Source organism: Rhinolophus sinicus, chromosome 13, assembly GCF_057876585.1.
Source record: "Rhinolophus sinicus isolate RSI-liver-muscle chromosome 13, RSI-T2T, whole genome shotgun sequence".
Classification (NCBI taxonomy): Eukaryota; Metazoa; Chordata; class Mammalia; order Chiroptera; family Rhinolophidae; genus Rhinolophus; species Rhinolophus sinicus.
This window is the reverse complement of record NC_142513.1, coordinates 25,591,658-25,613,368: the sequence shown is the minus strand read 5'-3', so window position 1 is coordinate 25,613,368 and position 21,711 is coordinate 25,591,658. Positions and strand designations below refer to the sequence as shown.

General features: G+C 50.0%; 2 protein-coding genes across 9 annotated transcripts in view; one reads left to right on the top strand and one right to left on the bottom strand.

Annotated features, from left to right (window-relative positions):
- Positions 1-33: 33 nt before the first annotated feature.
- Positions 34-13,576, top strand: GFRA4 (GDNF family receptor alpha 4). Of its 7 annotated transcripts, XM_074317638.2 has the most exons (6): positions 1,709-2,617; positions 3,435-3,780; positions 3,870-3,979; positions 4,071-4,205; positions 4,973-5,064; positions 5,239-6,013. In XM_074317638.2, exons 1-6 carry the CDS (start codon positions 2,413-2,415, stop codon positions 5,317-5,319), a joined length of 969 nt encoding a protein of 322 aa, XP_074173739.2. In that variant the 5' UTR covers positions 1,709-2,412; the 3' UTR covers positions 5,320-6,013. The 7 variants fall into 7 exon arrangements, 5 of the variants coding, with proteins under 5 accessions (XP_074173737.2, XP_088645371.1, XP_074173736.2 ...); XR_016018222.1 differs by lacking the exon at positions 5,239-6,013 and adding an exon at positions 11,775-11,910 and having other exon boundaries at positions 34-2,617; positions 3,870-4,205; XR_016018223.1 differs by lacking the exons at positions 4,973-5,064; positions 5,239-6,013 and adding an exon at positions 11,775-11,904 and having other exon boundaries at positions 34-2,617; positions 3,435-3,979.
- A 33-nt stretch (positions 13,577-13,609) lies between these two features.
- Positions 13,610-21,711, bottom strand: part of ATRN (attractin) — a 144,684-nt gene continuing 136,582 nt past the window's right edge. The window contains exons 28-29 of one of the 2 annotated variants that reach the window (XM_088789240.1): positions 20,960-21,078; positions 13,610-18,125 (exon numbers count right to left, since the gene is read on the bottom strand). In XM_088789240.1, the coding sequence (XP_088645366.1) occupies positions 17,957-18,125; positions 20,960-21,078 (288 nt within the window). In that variant the 3' untranslated portion in view covers positions 13,610-17,956. The remainder of the gene's footprint in view (positions 18,126-20,959; positions 21,079-21,711) is intronic. The other variant, XM_088789238.1, reaches the window with a different exon arrangement.

The following is a 21,711-nucleotide window of genomic DNA, read 5'->3' as shown; positions in this document are numbered from 1 at the left end:
GGCAGGTGCTAAAGGGTTCCATAGGATGGATAGGGGTGCCAGGGTGTGACATGCTCAGGTAAGGGGATAACGCCTTACACGGGTAAGACAAGGGCGTATTCCAGGAACCAGTATGCCTGGGGCACAGAGGAGGGGTCAATCAGACAGTCTTTGAGGGGATTTATGGGAAGCAATCTCTGTTCTGGTCCAGAGGATTTGGCAGCAGTCAGGCAGTGGTCACGTCATGTCACAGTCTCTCCTCTACACCAGTAATCCAAGGAGCAAAGGTCACATAGTCACTGACCTCCTGTCATCAGGGCAGGCTGGGTCACACTGGGCACTGGGAGAGGACTCTGTCCAGGAGCTTGGGGGTGTGTGCTGCATGCGCTTCACCTAGACTTAGCTCTGCAGAGGGCAGTGGCTGCTGGGCCAGAGCCTGGACTCAGGGAACCTACATTTCAGACTGAGGTCACTTCCCTGGAGCCTGGCCCCTGCAAAATAACAAAATCCTTGGGCTCTTCCTTCCTATTCCTGCCTTGTCTTGTCCCTTAGATGCTTCCTTAGTCCCATCCCATTCTTAGTCCTGCACCTGAGGTTCTGGAGGAGTGTGGGGTATGCTGCAGCCCCCTCACTTTGGACATTGCTGAGCCTGTCCTCCATTCTTTGGGAGCCATTTTAGAAAGGGCACCAAAGAAATCAGAAGACATGTTACCCTTGCGCCTCTGTTAGTCTTTTCTGTCTGGAAGTTCAACCCCATGGGGCTCCCTGAGGGGTGATGGCTGGTGGTGGAGACTCAGATGGCATCCGAGGCCCCAGATGGACCTGAGCATAGAATGGTGTTGCCCTGTTTGAATGATCCCTTTGTCCCACCTCTCCTGCCTCCCTTGAACATTCTCAGAAGCCACTTATTCTCTCCCTTTGCTTCATGCAAGAGTTGCTGAGTGACCTCCTGTATCAGCCAGCTGTTGCTGTGTAACAAAACTCCCCCAAAACGTAGTAGGTTAAAACAACCACCAGTTCTGTGACTTGGCAAATTAGGTTGAACACAGCTATGGTTCGACTGGTCTCAGCTCAGCTCACTTATATGTTTGTTGTCAACTGCTGGTCAGCTAGTCAGTTCTGCTTCTGGGGTTGGCTGGCTGCTGGCTGGGGTGATGGGGATGGATGGACTGTGTACCTCTCATTTTTCAGCAGGCTAGCCCAGGCTTGTTCACATGACAGCTGGGGAGGGTTCTAAGAGAGCAGGACCAGGATTAGGATGAGGTAAGTGTACCCACTTACCTTGGGCACAAAAAAAGTTATCAAGTAATATTTTTAAAATATCACAATTGCCAAAAATCCATGATGAACAAAATCTCAAAATTTTAAGTCAAGATAGGATCAGTAAGAATGCCATGCCAAGCCATGTGGGAACCAGAGGCAAAAGGAAAAATCAGTAATTGTGATCCTGAGGCAAGTGCCTCTCTCACTTCATCCTGCAAGACTGTAAATGGAAGTTTGCAAGGCTTCTTGAGATCCCATGACTGGCACATTACTTCCATGACACTATTGGCCTAAGCAAGTCATGGGGCCAGTCACCAGTTCCCAGGGACTGAGGAAAAATTTCCACCTCTTAATGGGAGGAACACCAAAACCATAATTCAGAGCGTGTGGAGTTGAGAATTTTTACAATCACCCACTCCTTCCATTGGCAGCTGAGAAGAGGCATCTCCCCCTCCCGCCCCCCGCCCCCAGCTCAGGCTTCCTTTCACTCCAGCCCAAGGGGCTGAATGAGACTGTTTTCTAAAGCCCCCTCCTGTGTTCATTGTACCTATGGAATTTTGATTTATAGAGAGGACTAAGTGATGACACAGAGAGGTTAATGCCGTTGAAAGAAGTTTTATCACTTACAGTCCCCGAGAGAAGGGGGCATGGAGGGCCACATGGGGAAGCACCAGGTTTGTAAGGAAAGACTGAGGAACTACCACACATTGGAGACAACTAAGGCAACATGACAACTAAGTGCAATGTGGGATCCTGGATTGGATCTTGGAACAGAAAAGGGGACATTGGTGGAAAAATGGGGGAAATTCAAAATGGTCTGTAGTTCATTGTATTGTACCAATGTAATTTCCTAGTTTAACAATTGTATTATGATTACGTAAGATGTGAACATTAGGGGAAGCTGGATGAAGGGTATAAAGGGAAGACTAACATTTTTGTATCTTTTCTGCAAGTCTAAAATTAGTTAACAAAAAGTTAAAAATAAAACTATAAAAAAAGTTGTTTCATAAAGTTAATAGTTTAGCATGGGAGAGACAAGGTCTCCTGGGGTAGTTGTGTGGGTGGTACTTTGACCAGGGAGGGTGCAGTGGAGTCCATCTAGACACATCAAGGCTCCTGGATCTACCTAAAAGCGCAACTTGGGGTGGGGACTCAGTGGGGGCGGGAGTCATGCAAAGGCTCCTCCTGGTGGGAGTGCCCTTTTCAGTGCAGGTGCCTGGGTTTCCACCCGCTCCAGCTCAGCTGCAACTGGGAAGAAGACACCTGTCCCACTGGCGTTCTGCCTGGCGCTGTCCTCTCCTCTGTCTGCAGGCCGGCATGGCCCAGTGCTTGGGGCCCACAATGCTGCTGCTGCTGCTGCTATGGCTGCTTCTGAGTGAGTGGCTGCCTTTCTCAGAACCCCAGAACCCGGGCCTCTCTGTCCCAGACCCTCAGGGACAGGGTAGGAGGGCAAGAGGACTTCTCTGGAATCCACATCGTGGCAGCCAGGCCTAAAAGGACGCTCCAGTGCCAGAGCCCTTTCTGGAATCCCTTTTTCCCTGGCTGGCAGAGGGTGGAGGAACCAGGAGGAAGCCAGAGTCCAAAAAGGGCAGCACCCGTTAGACTGCCAGAAGGGAGCACTAGAAGGGACTGGAGGGGGAGGACGCTGGTGGTAGGAAGCAGGAGGAGTTGCAGGGGGTTAGGAAGAAGGGAGAACCATAACTCTATAGACCCGAGGTATCTAAGGAGGATGGAGGAGGAAGGGAAAGGAAGAAAGCTTAGCGTGCCAGAGAGAGGAGGAGGAGTGGCCACTGTCCTCAAGGCCATTTCTCATAAGTCTCCATTAGCCAGGTCCCCAGAAGCCTTGTTTCCCGCCTCAGGGGGACCCCATGAGAGCAGGTGGAATCCCGCGGACCTCTCTTTGGATGGGTGTGGCCGTTCTGGGGGACGGGCGGTGCCTGGGGAGGATGGGCTTCAGCCTCTGGGGGAGCCTCGTGTGCCCCATCCATCCCTGACGTGTCGCAGTAATCCCCAGAACCCACGGCCGCCCCTCTCTGCGACGGAAGGCCGGCCAGTGCCAGTCGTTCACGTCTTTGAGCCACACTCTGTCCCCCTCGGGTTTTGAGCGCCCGGCATCTTCGGAGGGCGGAGCCGGGGGTGAAGTGTGCTTGTGGAGCGCACCGCGAACTGCCGTCTGCCGGTCCCTCCACCAGGGTGGTCGAGCTCAGCCGCACAGAACCGATGCGTGGACGCGGCCGAGGCATGCACGGCGGACAGGCGGTGCCAGCGGTTGCGCACAGAGTACGTGGCGCAGTGCCTGGGTCCGGCGCCGCCTGGGGGTTGCCCCCGCGCCCGCTGCCGCCGCGCCCTGCGCCGCTTCTTCGCACGCGGGCCGCCCGCGCTCACCCACGCGCTGCTCTTCTGCCCGTGCGGCAGCCCCGCGTGCGGGGAGCGCCGGCGCCAGACCTTCGTGCCCGCCTGTGCCTTCTCCGGGCCCGGCCCCGCGCCGCCCTCCTGCCTCGCGCCCTTAGACGCCTGCGAGCACAGCCGGGTCTGCAGGTGCGGGCGTGAGCTGGGCAAGGAGGGGGAGGGGCTGGCGGGGAGGGGCGTGGCCCAATCGCCTACAGCCCTCCCACCGCACCGTGCAGGCCCCGCCTCCTGGCCTTCCAGGCCTTCTGCTCGCCTGCCCCCAGCTCCCCCGACCGCTGCCAGCCGGACCAGGCCCCTAACTGTCTGCGCGCCTACGCGGGCCTCTTGGGTACGCACTGTCGGGATCCGGCGCGGCAGGGGCTCATCCAGGTTGCCTCCGCCTGGGTGGGCCGATTACTCAGTCCTGTGGGTCCCCGCAGGCACCGCCGTCACCCCCAACTACTTGGACAACGTGAGCACACGCGTGGCGCCCTGGTGCCACTGCAGAGTCAGCGGAAACCGGCAGGAGGAGTGCGAAGCTTTCCGGGGGCTCTTTACAAGGAACCGCTGTTTGGGTGAGGGGCCGGGGAGGGGCGGGGCGGCGCGGGAGTCGGGTCTGCAGTTACTGTCCCCTACCAAGCCGCTTGGCCAGCGAGAGCCCATGTTAGAGGTGAGGAAACTGACGCTTTTAGCGGCAGGGAGGTAGGCCCACTTCTCCCTCTGCTGTCGTCCTGCTCCTCTAGGAATCTGCGCCCCGCTGTCTCCAGAGACCAGGTGACAGACCAAAGTTGAATCCTAGGGATGTCTAGGCTGGTGCCCCTGTGGGCGGGGGTGGGATGTCAGTTAAAACAAGTTTCCAAGGACCTGGAATGGATCTAGGCGAGACTGCTGCTTCTGCCACTTCTGAGGCGATTCCATCCTCGAGGTACTGCCAGCTCCCCCCACTGATGGTCTTGCCTTGAGGTCTGAATAGCTTGGTGGTTAGGCGGCCTGAGTTTGAAGCCCAATTCTGCCACATACTATTTAGCTGAGAGTTGGTTAACACCTCTAAGCATGTTTATGTCCATGTGTATAAAAGAGGGAGGATAATTCTCACCCTCCCCTGTGAGGACAAAAGACTACAAAGTTTTAAGGCACTCTTAGCACAGTTGCGTTTATTTTGTTATTCCTCACCCTGTACCTTCCATTCCAGAAGCCAATCCTTGCAGACATTCTATCTTCACATCCTTGCATGGAGAGATCCCACTCAGGATGCCAGGGGCCTCTCAATTTGTCCCCGAGGAGCTGGCCCCCTGTGCTAGGGTTTCCCAGACATGCCCACCCTAGACTCCTCCCTCCATAGATGGTGCCATACAGGCCTTTGACAGCGGGTGGCCCCCAGTGTTGCAGGACCAGCTAGACTCCCACCAGGACCTTGAGCACAGACTCCTGCAGGTAGGTGCGGGTAGGTGAGTAGGGGATGGTGAGCTGACAGCCCCTGCACTACCTTCTTCCATCTTTCCAAGCCAGGTGGGCCTAAATAGACATGAATGACCTGGGATGGGAGTAGAGGGAGAGAGCAGAGCTAGGCTTCTGCCTCAAGTCCACACTCTGCTCCCATCTCCCAAGGTGTCCTCTGCAGACGGGACCCTGGAAGGATGCTCCATGTTCTCCATGCTCCTTGTCCTGGCTCTCCAGCTTCTGCTCTGACTAGGACAGCAAAGCTTGGACAACATAGCCAACTGTCCCACTCTGCTTGAGGCCACCTCTGTGGCCTACTGTTCCACTGAAAAGGGATTGGCTTACCTCCCAAGCTGGCTCTAGTGTTCTTGCCCAGCTGTCCTTTGCTGCTCTGGACACCCTGTGTACCTGTCCCTTGGGGTGAGGCATGTTGGCTGGCGTCCTGACTGCAAAGCCCATGGTTTCCCTTTCAGTAGGTTTCTTGGTTGTAGGTCTCTTTCTCCACAGACATTGGAACAGTTAGGGTCTCCTACAGGGTAGGCATGGGAGGGGGTCACCTGTGTAGCTGAGGCCTCAGTGGGGCCCCAGATCACCTAGAAAAGGTCAGAGACCATCCAACCTTCAGAATTCTAGGAGATTTTTACCAGCCTCCCAAGCATATCATGCTGTAAAGAGTATATCTGAACAGACTTGTAGGCAAAACCCCTTCTAACACTGCAGCCTTTCATGGCACCCTCCCAGTTAGGTACCACCCATGATGATAGTCACCTGCACCCCATGATGAAAGTTGGCAGAGTGCTTCCCATCCAAGATATGCTTGGTGTGCACCGCCTGGAGTGAGAATCCAGTCCTCTGCATTGCACTGGCCATATGGCCATTTTCCCCATGGTTTAACCCAGCACTAGGAATGGCATCCACAGCTCAATAAATCCATGTGCACTGAGACTGGCCTTGCTTTCACTGATTTTTGTCCTAGGAGCCCATGGTTAAGCAACAGGGTGTGCCTCTGCTGGCCTGTGTGACCTCAGATGGCCTCAGAACCTCTCTGGGCTCTGTCTCCTCATCTACAGATGCTGAACTGAATCAACTCTCAGGTCCTAGTGGCAGGGACTTTGGTTGCTTTTGTCTATTCTTTCTTTCTCTGCTAGTACTCAGATAAAGAAACTATGTTTCCCAGCCTCCCTTGCAGCTAGGGGTGGTCATGTGACACAGTTCGGGCCAGTGAGAGGAATTCACAGATGAGCCCTCCAGGAGAGCTCTTTAAATAGGAACAGACTTTCTTTCTGGCCCCTTCAGCTGCTGGCCTCAACGCTCCCCTCTTCTTGCCCAGACTTCAGTGTCAATGCCTGGGGAACATGGGCACCATCTTGAAAATCGAGCCACTGAGCCAGCCCCAGTTCACTTCCCTCTGGACTCTTCTTTATGTGAGAAAAATGATACCTCTAATTTGTTTAAGGCACTTTCTCCTCAGTTGTCTGTTATCTGCATCCAAACATAGGCCCTGATTGATACACTTCCACCTCTCGGGTGCCTGGGCGCCCTGGGATCACCCGCTGTACTCAGGGGAGCCCCACCTCAGTGCTTACAGAGCCCAGCCCTGACATACTTGAAAGAAGGGACGATGGTGGTTGTTTTTTTTTATTTCCGCATATTCTACCTGCTTCTGTCCACATGGAGAGTCAATTTCTTTCCAGGAGCCAAGAGAAACTTATCATAAAGGTTTTTACCAACATTCCATGTGTGTGGCCATTGTGGACCCAATGAATGCCAAGGGCATTGTGTTAAATTGCAATTGTGCGAAGGAGTTTGGGAAGGAGAGGGCAGATCAATGGGGCCGAGGTCCTAAGCCATCCATCCTCTTCCTTCTTCCTCAAAAGCTTGGAGATTCCTGATGAGTGAAGGGTTCCTGTGTCTCCAGACTGCTCCTTCTCAAACCTGGTTGAGGTTTGTTAGGAGCCATGAAACTAGTGGAAGTGGAGGCTGTTGGTGGCTTGCTCGGAGACCTCTCTGGGCCAGTGCAACCCATCCCCAAGCTGCTGAATGTTGGCTGCCCCCTTCTCTAGAAGAAATGCCTGTAAGGTTACTGTGTTTCCTGACACGGACTGCTGCCAGTGACTGAGACAGGGGAACAGCGCCCTAGCCTGCGTGCCTCAGGGGGGACAATTCTGTGTGCCAGTCTCCCTCCAGAGGTGCATGCCTGATCCCAGCTGAGACCACAGCCTAGCTCAGCAACTTCCCCTGCTTTCTTCTGCCTCCCTCACTTAGAGGTTCCCCTGAGGCTACTTCCTCCAATAAATCATGGCCTGAGGAATCCCTGTCTTGGGCTGGGCTTCTGGAGAGCCTGACATGACCTAAGACACAGGTTAGGTACAGACCACACCAAAGCACAGGCTTGGTCCTGTTCTAACCAGAAAAAGCCGCCAGCTCTGAGACTGTGTACTTAGCAACTCATACCAAACCCACCGTGTGCAGCAGCTGTCAACCAGCCTCCCAGCTTCAGGCAGTACTCTCTCCTGATTGGAACCGAACACAAATCAAACTATCCTGGGAATGCGAACTGAGCAATGCAAGCTTCAGGCATAGCTGTCTCCAGGGGTTCAAATGATGTCACCCCTGCTGGTATGTGTGTGGCTTCCCTCTGCGGCTAGGCTCTCACCACCGGGTCAATACCGTGTTTCCCTGAAAATAAGACCTACCCCGAAAATAAGCCCCAGTTAAGATGGTCAGCCAGACGGACGCATTTAGTACATTATGATGATGTTCCAGAAGAAGATGACATGACTGTATTTGAATCAATGTAGATTGTTGTACATGAAAAAATAAGACATCCCCTGAAAATATGCCCTAATGCATCTTTTGAGCAAAAATTAATATAAGACCCCGTCTTATTTTCGGGGAAACACGGTAAGAATGCCACCAGCAGCCCTTGATCCGTGATCTCTTCTTCAAGCATTCTTAGCAGAGAAAGGCACCTCTCTTTCCCAGCATTCATGGACTGCCCCAGGCAGGACTCTAATGGGCCCAGCATGGGTTATAAGCCTCTTCAGGTGGCTTGGGGAGCGACATCAGCACACCAAGATCACATGGAATGCGGAGGCAGTTTTCCAGTGGAAAAAAGGAGGGGTGTTGGGCAGTGAAGCTAAGAGTCCAACCTGTTCTCACTTCATGAAGAAGGAATGTTCTTAACCACCTACACCTCCATGGGAATGGACACCTGTAAGTGGTCTGGGGAGAGATGGTATGTGTGTGTGTGTGTGTGTGTGTGTGTGTGTGTGTAGGGGGGTTGGGGGCAGGATGGGGAAGTGAAAGCATCCCCTTGCCCTGCTCACCAGGGTGACATGGTGGGCCAAACACAGAATTATATATCTGCTAAGTAATTTGCCTTATGTGAGTGTGTGTAAACTCTTGTTACTCCATTTTTTTACTCAGATAATTAGAGTAAAATACAGGCATATACTTTTCAAAAGATAGGGAAAATAAAAGTGAGCAGAACCTAGTAGAAAATGGCACAGTTGTTCCATGGCAACTAGCTGTCTTCCTTCAGTATTTCTCTCTGAGCAGGCAAACTCAGGGGTTTAACCAAATGGGACCTATTTAACATCAGACAATGTGCAACAGGAAAGAGGCTTCCTTATTGGGTGCAGGGGAAAAATGGGGTCTCCGTTGCCTGGCTCTCTGTTTTCCCCAGAGTGAACATTTCATGTGGGAGGCCTCGGGCCACACAGGGCATGGACTCAGCCAGCTCTGCAGAGAGAAGCCAAGTAGAGGGACAGGCGTTGAGCCCTGCAGAGGCCACCCTCTTGCCACTCCTGGGCCAGTCGACTTTCTGAGGGTTTTGTTGCTGTAGTGGGCTGAATGGTGGTCCCAAAGATATGCCCACATCGTAAGCTGTGGAACCTGTGAATGTTACCTTGTATGTAGGCAAAAGAGTGAATATTAATTACCCTACATGGCAAAATATGGGGGGGGGCAAAAAAATGTATACAAGAGGACACTGTTTGCTCAGCGTTGCTCAAGCAGTAGTTCACCGTAATCAGACGTGTCTGGATGCTGATGGTAACCACTTTGAGCACCTCTTGTAATGGCAGAAGTTAAACGTGGCTTGTATTCATCTTTTATTGATATATATTGAGTATTACAATTTTAATAGTTTTTTTCCTTTTTTAAAATATGTATACATTTTTTTGGCATCCTCTGTATGTGACTAAGTTAAGGATCTTGAGAAGAGGCACTTATTCTGGATTATCCCAGCGCGCACTAAATGCAGTCACGTGCACCCTGATATATGAGAGGCAGAGGGAGGTATGATACAAGGAGAGATGCATGTGGTATAATGCAGCCACAATCCAAGGAATGCCGGCAGCCACCAGAAGCTAGAAGAGGTTGGGAACGGATTCTCCCCCAGAACCTCTGGAGGGAGTGCAGCCCTGCAACACCCTGATTCTGGACTTCTGGCCTCCGGAACTGTGAGAATAGGTTTCTGTTCTTTAAAGCCACTGAGGTTGGGTAATTTGTTACAGCAGCCCCAGGAAACTCATGGAGTTGTCTAAGGTTGTCAGAGTTTGGTTTCTGTCATTTCTACCTAAAAATATCCTGGTTCATACACAGTGTAAAGTCTGGCCCAACACCTCAAGGCTGAGCCCAGCTGTGGCCCCCACGAGCAGGAAGGGGTGCTGCCTTGCTCGTCCACATCTCAGTGTCGGCCTCCATGTCCTGCCAGGTGGCCTGCTTGCTGTCCCTCTCTCACGTGCACTGTGGGACACTGTGGTCCTGGCCCTGGCCTCCTGCCTGAGACTGGATCTCTGTTAGCTGTTGTCAACATTGAGCTCCCAGCTGGCAGGTGGCTGGGGATGGGGGTTGAGGCAGAAAGGCAGGTGTTGGAAGCGTCTGTGGATTTATGGGTGGAAAATTCACGGCTCATGAATGCCCACTCTGGCTTGAAGCCTGCTGTCTAGGGAACAAGACTGATGTGGAAACGGCTCACTGCCCACCATCCTCCCCCCACCCTTCCCAACTGAGTCAGGCGAGGCCAAATTCACTGAATTGGCTCATTTTTACAGGAAGTGTGGACATTGGTGGTGAAATATCCAGGGAAGCAGGAGGGCAGGGGCTATGTAGGGCTTTGGGAGACATCCCCCAGCTGGACAACAGCTTGCCAGTGAGTCCGGCAAGTGTGTGAAAAGAGGCAGAGACACGGCCCCGCCTCGCTGGGCTGCAGGGCTAGGAAGGCCTGGGTTGAAGGATGTATCAGGAAGCTGCCCTGCCAGGCACACGTCACCCCACACCCAAAGGAGCCTCCAGTCCAAGGCGAGAGATACAGAGAGGGAAATTAAGATGAGTACACAGGCAGGAGAACAAAATAACCTCACAAACAGCCCTCAAGGGGCTGGGACTGAGCAAATAAGGAGGAAAGGTCTACAGGCGTGTGAATGGGCCTGGTCACCAGGCCCCATCCCCAGCCTCCTGAGCAACACATTTCATACAATCAATGGGATCGTCTGGTCTGGTTCCTTGAGTTGGAGACACAGGATGGAAGAGAATTCTTGCCAGGCATGTTATACAGCTAGTAACACAGGGCTGTAGGGTGTGCCTGTTCAGATGTAACCCACACAGGTGTACGAGGCTGGGGACTCAGTTACCAGGAATGACACTGACATTGGTGACAGATTTTTCCAAAATGATGATCAATTCTTGGTAAAGTTATCAAGAAAACAAAATTTGGTCTTCCCTTGATTTACACAATAGTTGCATTTTTGGAAGGCTATATATTAAAGCAGCTCTCAAATACTGTGTTTATAATAAGGTTGGGTTTTACACTAAAATAATTGGGAACAGATTTTCTCAGCTACAGAAATATCCAGTAAGACGACTGAAAATCGAGTGGGATATGGGTCAATTCCTTGTGGGCGGGATGACCACCTTCAGGCCCAGCCACTAAAACACAGCAGCCCCTCCCTCCTTCAATGCAATAATCAAAATCGGCTCCACCTGTTTCCAAAGTGTCCCCTAGGCGGCAGTCCAGTGCCAGTTGGGAACTAGTGCCCTCCAGGATCTGTCGCCCCAGCTCCTACCCCTGCTGTAGCCCCCTCTTTGCTTTTGCCCACCGGGCATGCTGCACCTCTGGGCCACTACACTAGCTCCCTAGCGCTCTGCTCAGCTGTCACCATATCAGAATGGCTCTCCCCAGCCCCACTATGTAAAGTGGCAATCCCCCTAGCACTTTGTACCCCCAACCCTATTTTTACCTTTCGTCACAGAACGTATCACCTGATATTGTACTCAATGATCTCTCTCCCCTACTGCATTGTAAACTCCACGAGGACAGAGATTTTTATGTTTTGTTCACTGTGAAATCCCTGATCCCCACACAATGCCTGGCTGGGCAGGACACCCTCAGGACCTGTCTGTACAGGAAGGATGAGCATGGCGGGCACACAGCAATCACTGGCCTACAGCGGTTTTGAAATCCTGCTGGGTTGGGGGAAGTTCCCAACTAGGCCCAAATCTGCTCTCTGGGCCATATCTGAGGTTGCGTTGGGCTGTGCCCTCAGACACAGTTTTCTGCCTGTGGGTGGTTCTAACTAAGCTTCCTCAATAGTCACAGGGTTGGTTGGTTGTTCTCATTTTTGAAGGTCAGGCTAATGGTTTCTTTGGCAACAAAATTTTCTCAAAAACTTACGCTTTTTCTTTCTTTTATTTTCCAGGCAGGTCCAGGGTCTGTGACAACATTCCTGGTTTTTTCCTGGACACAGTTCTCAAGCTGGCTTTCTTTCTTTGCTGCCTGATCCACATGCCTCTCCTTCAAGATGATGGCCTTGAAGTTATGAAGCTCCAGAGGGAAGATCACGCCCTCCATCTGATTCTCACCATAAAGTAGTCACTCAGTATCGCTGGGTCTTTGTTGTTCACAGGCGTCTTTTTCCTGGAGACTAGAAGCAAGATGAGTTGTCTTTTCCAACATCGCGAGAACCCAGATATCAGGATTATCTGCCCCTTTCCCTTCTGCTTAGAAACTGGCTGATTCTTTCTGGAACTCACCTCTTTCTTGTGATGCCTTGCCAAAAGCAGCCAGTAACAATCAATGCGTCACATTCTGGGTTTTCCAACTTTTTCCCCTTGAGCTAAAAACTCAGTAGACATGTCATTTGTTTTCTATCAAACACAACAGCCTTACCAGATGTTCTGCCACTGCCTGACAGGTCCCCAGCTGTTCTGCCTGCTCCATCTGTCTACCTGCCACTGAGTAAGCCCATGCCACGTTTCAGGTTTTGGTTATAGTTGCCTTCCACTTCAAGGTGCTGATTTGTGTAGTAGTGAGAGTAAGAAAGCTACCTGTTGTAACAAAGCCCCACATCTCAGTGCTCAGTCCAGTTTGCTTTTTGGTGATGCAAAGACCAGCACACAGCTCTTGCTGACCCGGTGGCCTGCCTCTAAGTGGTGACTCAGGGACCCAAGCTCCCTCCAATATCTTCAATACCTGACCTCAAGGAGTCCCTCCCACCTGTGAGCACGTTATGTGCCAAGTTTGGAACTTGTGTACATCACTTCTTCCAACATTTCTCTGGCCACAGCTCCGTTTATGATGCCAGTCTAACTGCAGAGGGGCTGGGAGAGGCTGTTGACCTGGGGGTCCAAAGGCAAAGTGTGACAGGTTTGGTGAATACACAGCAGTCTGCCCCGGCACTACTGCAACACAGGTTTTTCTGTGGTCAGGAACACTTGGTCGCTCCCAAGCGCTCCCCAGAAGTTTCAAGGTTCTCCCCAACCTGGCAGCAGCTACCACTCCAGGGCCCAGGGCCACTCTGGTGGGCCGGCCTCCTTCAGGCTGCGCTCCAGCCCCTTGGGCCTGGCCCACCCTGCTTTCCTTGTACTTCCTCCAGTGTTCTCAACTCCCATGACGCCTACCTTGTTTTTCTGGGCGTTTTGCACTCCACACCAGGGCGAAATATACTACTGACCAGACCTGATTCTGAGGGCAGGAGCTGCACAAAGTGGGGTTAGGCCTGCAGAAGGCATGCAGGAAAGACTGTAAATGGACATACAAAGTCACCCACAAGAGCAAGGACAACACTGGGGCCGTGCAGGACGAAACCTCCCAACATACCTGAGATTTAGCAGTTTGGAAAACCTAGAGACACATTCAGGGGCCCATGAAGAGATGAGACACTGCAAGACCAAGGGCAGCAGACAAAGTGTGGCATTGCCATGGACTGCACTGTGCCCGGCCCTTCCCCCGCCCAGGCAGAGCTGCTCTGCACACGTCTCCGGCCCCAGCACTGTCTTTTCGAGGGCACACAGGTATAGGGGGATGTCAGGAAGTCCTCTCACAAGCTGTGTGGGGCTCCCCACACCCCCATGTCTGAGTGCCCACCCTGCTGGTTTTACACCTTCACCCTCATGACTGCCAAGTGCTTCTTCTGAGGCAGCCTGAAATCTGGGAACCATTTCAAACATTCCCCCCCCCCTTAAGGTTCTAATGACCAAATTGTAAAAATAAGTAAACAAAACAAAATAAAAATTAAACACTCAAAAACCACAGTTTTACCAGACCTACTTTTATTTCAGAAGGAAGTTTGTGGTATAGTATTTACTTTTGTTTATATACAAGTTCTTCACATTTGTGTTTAAAATGCACAGACCTCCCTTAATTCTCTTGTTCCTGCTTAAATTAGCTGTTATTTTACAATACAAAAAATACCAAAAAATTGCAGTCCTAAATGTATGTATAACACCCACAATCCCCAGCAATGAAATAGTTTACAATACTTACTCCGTATTTACATGAGTGCAATAGATGCTAAATTATACATATTAACAAACTAAGCTTGAATCCAAACAAACAAACAAAAAACCGCAAATAACTATAGAACAAAACATTTCCAGAGCCAGAATTAGTTCAACGAAACAGGCTTCACTAGTGTTTAGTGTGTTTTGTGCACAAATTCAGTTACTGAAAGTCGATTCCATTATTGCCTTTAAAAGAGAAGGCGCCAGCTTTCCTCTCCACTCCAAATCACTTCCCTCCAGGCCAGGGTGTTCATTGGTTTGAACTCAGGGGAAATGTCTCTTGGTGGGCCTGGCTATCTACAAACCATCAGGTGATTTTTATGGTTTGAGTGGAGTTTGGTAAATTGGGTAAACACTTTTCAGACTGAGAGCAGGTGTAGGGCCCGAGGACAGACTCTCTGCCTTCGTGGGTCTGTCCTCAGGATGGCCACGTCTCACAGAAACCACCACAATCTCCTGGGATGATGGGTTTGGGAGCTGGATTCTGTTGTAATTCTGCAGAGCTTTGTTTTCATCTCGGTCACCGCCCTCGTGTTAGTTTGGGTTGTTAGTAAGCGCTTAGTGGGTGCGCATGAATGGATGAAGGAATGAAACTGCAGGACCAAAAGAGTTCACAAGGAAGTGACTCACTCCCACCCCCCTCCCCAGATACAGTCCATTAAGATGATCAAGTAAGACTTGCACCAAAAGGTAAAATGTCTTTCTCTCAGTGCTGTGGTCTTTTCATTTGCCCCAGATCTCTGGGTGCATCTCTAATCTTGTACCTCAGGCCTCATCCAGATATTCCCATGTTTTCCTCTTGCTGCCACTCTTCTGTCCAGGGCTGCTTTTCCTCCATGCTAGTTAGCTCAGGGGAGTATGAGCTGTCCTCTCCACACGTCCTCCCACTTTTGGGAGGTGATCCAAAGACTTCTCCCCCTGTGTAGTAAGGGGGCAGGAGATGGAGAGGAGGCCAGGCTGTGTGCGGTTCTCCACGGGGAAACAGGAGCTATTTATCAACAAACTAGCCACCCCACTCCTACCCCCCGTTTCCAATATAGTAAACTATGGTCTTGGGACATGATCATTAAAAATTTAGACAAAACCACAACAAAACACAGCCTGGAAAATCCTTTGTGGAAAATCTGCTTTCTACAGGTATAGTCTTTGAACTTAAAGACTACGAGAAACACTTCTCAGGACCAGGTTGGTCGTCCCTGGCCACCACAGCACCAAGAGGCTGACACATTCATGACGCACTTGCGGAGCCAACAGCAACATAGAGATTCCTGCCGTCTTCGAGTCTCCTGACATACTGGTTTAAATGGATTCATTGTCAAATTCTCAGATGTGTACTGACAGACGATTTGGGTTTTAAGTTAGCCAATTGGTACCAGATGCATTTGAACACATTGGCACGATGGGGACGCCTTTCTTGGCTTTGTTATCAACGTATCAGGGCCTAATAAGAGGACTTCTCTGAACTTGAATATTCAGTATATGGCACAAAAACATATTAGGGGAAACTCAGACACTGCTACATTTAATAAAAATACATTTAGATATTTTTATGTACACTCCGAATGTCTGAACATTCTGGACACTACTGTATAGTTATGTACAAGTGCAATATCAATGTTTCAGGACTATTTTAACACGTTGCGTACGGCGGGGTTTAAATCCCTCGGGAAGATTCTCGTGATCCGTACGCAACGTGTTAATTTATATACAGGCTCCCGTGACATGCAGACATTTCTCTGAAGTTCCTCTTGGTAACTGGCTCTAAGCTGAGTGCCTCTTTCTCCTGCCACTCTCTTCCTCTGGCCTGAGCCTGGAGGAAGCTGTTTGCTATTGGCTGCAAGGAAGAAGCAGATGGATTCAGCTGTTTCTCCACTGTTGGAGCAGAATTAAACTTCACTTGCTCCTTCCTTCCTCTTTAAAAATAAACAATATCTAAATTTTAGGGGAAAAAAAATAACCAGGTGGCTATGGGACACGGTGCATGTTATTTCAAGGCATGGGACTACCGTGGGGAAGAGCCTTCCTTGGCCAAGGGAACACGGTTCTTTGAACAAACAAGGATGTCCCTCATGGGAGGGCCTTTGCCAGCGGCCTCCCTCTTTGCCAAGAGGCCTCATGGGAATTAGAGTTGAAGGGGCAGTCCATGGCAAGCACTCTGTGGGTGCTACGATCTGGAGTAGGAATGTGGGAGCTCATAGAGGTCTTTTTTAGAACTGTCTGCTCTTTAACAGTGATGTGAAAACACAGCTTTTTGAGAGTGAGTCTCCAAGTGGAGGTGTTTTGTGCACCAGACTGTTTTCAACTTCCTTGAAAACATCCTTCCAGGCAATTCTTCATGGGAGTGGGCTTGGTGTTGGGGAAGAGATAAGACTCCCTCTCTAGACACTGAATTTAAAAGTAAAAGGCTGCAGTTTTTGCTCTTGTGAGAATTTCTCTAAATTCACAAAGTGCAGACACGAAGCATGGTTGTCTAGAGGTCCATCCTGATAGGGTAATGCCATAGAACCCCAGGTTTTGAAGCAGAAGAGAGGTCTTGGGAAGCTGCTGCATAATGCCAGAATACAGAGCACCATAGATGGGACAACACGATGCCCAGGCAGTGCCCTGGGAGAAAAGTCGGGACTGCCCCACCCTGCTTAAATTTGGTCACTTTCCATTTGGCATAGTTTTCCTCCTCGTCCATTTTCTCCATGTGCTTTTCATCTTTATAGTGTTCACTGCCCTCCCACAGCCACCACCTGAGTCTGGGGAGGAGGACGGAAGCGCTCAGCCCCTCCCGGGGAAAGGAGGGCCAACAGCTCCAGGGCCTTCTCCAGGCTTTGGGCGGGTTCTGCTGACAACGGGAGCTGTCCCTCTCCTGATGTGCGTGCCATTCCACCTGCAGCCTGAGGATGAGCCACAGCTCAGAGCAGGAACAAAAACTTGCTCTTTGATCCAGGGGTCCCAAGTGCTGTCATGCTCTTTTCTGCTCAAGGGAGACACATAACATGAGCGTGTCCCTTCCTCTGTGGTGCTCTGGCAGGAGGAGGCCAGAGGGCTGAAGCAAACATCGACCTAGAGTGAGGTGGGGGCAGGGGCAGGGAGGCACCCGAGACCACGCCCATTCAGTGTCCTTTCTGACAACAATACAAACAGGAGCTTTTACAATTAGGTCATTTCTGCTTTCCTCTCAGTCCTTGCTGTTGGGGTTAAAGGTTGCTTGGGGTGAGAATTCTTTCCTGGCTGCAAATTACATTTTAGAAAAGAAGCAGATTGCCAATGGTAGCTATTTAAATTTTATAAGAATGTAGGAATGCAATTATGTAAAAACTGAGGCTTACTAACTTTCCAATTGCTAGATCTATTTAAAGTCTAGGCACTTAGTGTGTGTGTATGTGTGTGTGTGTGTGTGTATGTGTGTGTGAGAGAGAGAGAGAATGAGAGAGAGAGAGAGAGAGAGTAATTTCAAATGGATTAAGACTAAATTAATCAAGTTGTTATAAAAAACTACCCATTACACCAGTTTACATTTTAATTAACACTGTTGACCTTGACATTTAAAATAGCCCCTTTCTATTGTAGTTTGATATGATTCAAAAGAGATGGACCATTATTAGTTCTCAACTAGAAAAAAGCTACTCCCCGGAAGAGAGGTATCTGCCTAAACCGTGCAAGAATAAATAGCACATCTTTAAAAAAAGATAGCAGGCTTCAGATGAAAACAAGTTAATTCATCTGACTAATTTTTAAAAGACCATGTTCCAGAACGACTGATGACGAATGTCTACTTGTAAACACTACATCTTTGTTTTTTTTGCACAGTTGAGACAGTCCCAAGACCAGTTTCCCACAAGTGACCTGAGTGTCATTCCTAGCTCTCTCACTGGCTCCACACCGGCCTCCTCCAGCAACAACTGGATTACTCCTGTACCTGTAGTTAAATCAATTATTTCCTATGCAAAAGTAAAAGGTTAGATGCTGGAGCACAGATGGGAGAAACCGTCAAAGAAAGCTTGTGAACATGCAGATGAGTCAGATGTTTCCAGTCGGAGGGTGTCCAGTCTTCGCCCTGCTCCGCTCAGCACCGGCTCCCTGCCTGCTCCCTCCCTGCAGACAGCTGTCACACCACACCTCCCTTGCTCACGGACAGTCCCGGCTCCAGCATCAAATGCAGGTCCCAGGCTGTGCAGGGGGCTGCTGCTTCCGGTTCCTCACCGCTCCGGACTTCTCTTTGTACACTATTGGCATCTGCTGAGAAATGTCCACCAGGGCGCTGGCTACTGCGAGACCTTGGGAGAACCCACAGAGGGAAGACACTGTTACGGAGCAGCTTGCTTTTGCTTTTAAAAATCATTTTAAAACTGTCTGTTTACATTCCCACGGTGCAAGAAATAAAGCAATGAAGCATATAAGGAAAAGGTTTACTTCTTTACTTCTACTCTGTTCCTCCTTTCACCTTTCCCCTCTCTCCATCCGAAAACCTGCTTCATTAGTTTGTATGTATTCTTACAGGGTTTAGTTACGAAAACACTAATACGCATTCTCTGCTGCCCCCCCTGCACCCCCCTCCCACACCATTTACACAAAAGGTATAGCTTGCTTTTCAGCAGATCAACAAGCAAAGTGCTCTGCCTGGTGGTAGGAGCATTTAAATATGCTTACAGACATAGTCTAAGCACTAAATTTCTCCTCCCTGCCTCCAAAAGCGTGCCAAGAAAAGGCAGCACTCTTTACAATGAAATTCTGATTCATTCCACATCACCCACCCAGCACTAGTGATTTTTTGATGTCTATACCATGAAACAGGTTAGTACCGCCTCTGGGGCCAGGCTTTGGAATAGCAAGGTTCTTTAACCTCCCTGTGCCTCAGTTTCCTCATTTGTAAAATGGGGGCTAATAACAGCACAGGGCTTGTGTGAGGAGTCATTGAGTGAATCGAAGTAAAGTCCTAGAATGCTGCTTGGCTCATCTGCCCCCACTCCCCACCTTTGCTTTAGGGACTGGTGGTTCCATTTGCCTTTTTGTGCTGGTAATGGAATAACTTGAAGTTTATTAAGGAAGGCCCAGTTTTGGGGCAGCTGGATTCCTAAGGCATGGGACAAGACCAGGCCAGGCTCAGAGCCCTGCTGAGACCCTCAGGAACCATGTTAGCAGAGCTTGTCACTCCACCTCGCTGAGCCCATAAAACGGGGGGGATGGGAGGGGGTAGCTTTTAAGTGCTAGGTTTAGGGACCAACATTTAATGGGGAATCCACACCAGTGACAACTGTTATACCAAATGCAGTTAGGTGCTCTGGGAGTCCAGACAAGGACACCATCTGAAATGGGGGGTAGAAAAGGTGTGGCAAGGATGGTCCCACTTTTGGGGTGGGTCTCAACCAGCGAGCACACCTTCATCAGGGCACATACAGCAAAGTTTGGGGCAGGACAGGCCATGGTGTTGCAAACCTGTCATCTCCCGACCCCAGCCAGCACATTGAGCTCAGAGGCACCGGACAACATTTGCTGAGCCGCGGGGCAGGGGCAGAAGATACTGCCTTAGAGTCTTTAGGGCAATGGGTCATCCTGCCCTCAACACGGGCAAGGCCAAGTGAGGGGCTCAACTCACAGGAATCCCTAGGTGAGGGCAAATCAAGCTGTTCTCCTATGAAGTGAAATCAATAAATCTTGGCCTGGCCATGCCTAACAGCCTCCCCTTGTGAGGACACTACAGACACAGAGCATCTGAAAGCTGAGCTTGAGGCTCTTCTAGGTGTTAGGGCTGCACTCAGGGTGCTGTGGAATTCTGGGAGAGGATTCTGGTCACACTTTCCTCAGAGACACAATATTTTCTTGGGCTAACGCAACCCTGACCCCCGGAATCATCTCAACTAGAAGATGTCTACAATGTTCATTGTCTGATGTATCCCTCCAAAGTACCACAAGATTAAGCAAGGTATTTATTCCATCTTTCCTTCATGTTCAGCAAGATGGTGTTTATCTAAATTACGATTTGAGGGGGTGGCCGGATGGCTCAGTTGGTTAGAGCGTGAGCTCTGAACAACAGAGTTGCCGGTTCGATTCCCACATAGGCCAGTGAGCTGCGCCCTCCACAACTAGACTGAAGACAACGAGCTGCCGCTGAGCTTCCGGAGGGGCGGTGGATGGCTCAGTTGGTTAGAGCACAAGCTCTCAACAACAGGGTGGCCGGATCAATTCCTGCTTGGGATGGTGGGCTGTGCCCCCTGCAACTAAGATTGAAAACGGCAACTGGACTTGGAGCTGAGCTGCACCCTCCACAACTAGATTGAAGGACAACAACTTGGAGCTGATGGGCCCTGGAGAAGCACACTGTTCCCCAGTATCCCCCAATAAAAAATAAATAAATAAATAAATAAATTATGATTTGAGTATTCGATGAAACAGTATAAAAAACATTGGTAAAACATCATGTAAGCTATACAAATGTTTATGAAAGTTATATGAAAAAAGGAGAAGACAAATGAGAGTGAGTGATACAAACATTTCAACTAAATTGCTGACAAGGGCTAGAAAGGAAACAGAATAGTGAAAATTGGAAGGTGTTGGATGAAAAACTGTGAGTAAATTTTCAAAAACTTCCTTTAAGTTGTTATAATTGCTGTTTGTGCCTTACATTTAAAATAGAGTGAAAAAGCTAATGAAATGCAGTAGTGCTAGAAATACCAATTTCAGAATCACCAACTCTGTGTTGGAAGCCATGAGAGTAGGTAAGATGATTGAGAACGGATGTGTGGAGTGAAGAGGGAGAAAACCTACATTTAGGGGCAGAGCGAGGAAAGAGAGACAGGAAAGCAGCAGCGAGCTAGAGGGGCCCAGAAACACTGGTGGCCAAAGAAAGTGTGGTCGGAAGCATCAATAGCTCTGGGAGGCTGAGGAAGCTGGCACAGTGAGGGCAGCTCTGGGCTTTCCCCTGGGAAGGAACGGTGACCTCAGGAAAGACAAGTTAGGGAATACCAGTGACAATGAGATTACCTCACCGAATCCTCACAACCACATGAGCAGGCCCTATACAGTTCACCTTTATACTCAAGTTCTCTGTGAAAGGGAAGGATGCTTCACGCGTCTAAAATGTGAACTGTGTTTGTCACTGGCCCTCATCTACTCACCTGACTGCCCGGGAGGAGGGATTCCACCAAGGCCTCGAGGGAGCCTCACAAACACAGAGAGGACAGCAGCTTTGTTGCCAAAACATGGCTCCAGGGCTATGGGTTTAGGAACAGTCTGTTGGAAGAAAACAAAGAATTAGCTAAAGCTGTGTTTCTCAAGCTTTAATGGTACAGCATTTAGATGTGACTTTTAAAAATGCCTTCTATATTAGTTTCTATTGCTGTGTAACAAATTACAGATTCAGTTACTTAAGAGAATATCTATTTATTATCTCTGTGTTGGAGGTCAGAAGTCCAGGTGAGCTCTGTAGGGTTCTCTGCCTAGGGATATAGTACTATTCCTGTCTTCCATTAGTTCTGGAGAATTCTCAGCTCTTATCTCACAAGGGGGAAGGTCAAGTATCAGCTGGGCTCCGGAGGCTTTGGGGAAGAATCTGCTTCAAAACGCCTTCAGGTTGTTGGCAGAATCCAGTTCCTTGCGGCTGTAGGCCTGAGGTCCCATTTCCTTGCTAGGTCGGCCAGGGCCACTTTCTTCGCTTAGAGGCCACTTGCTTTCCTCCTTATATGGCCCCTCCAGCTTCAAACCAGCGATGGCATGTCAGGTCCTTCTCATGCTTCCTCTTCTGCTACCAGCCAGAGAAAACTCTTCTCATATCTTAAGGTCAAGTACCTTGGGACTTTTATTACGTCTACAAAATCCCTTCACAGCAGTATCTAGAGTCTGACTAACTAAGAGACCGTGAGACAG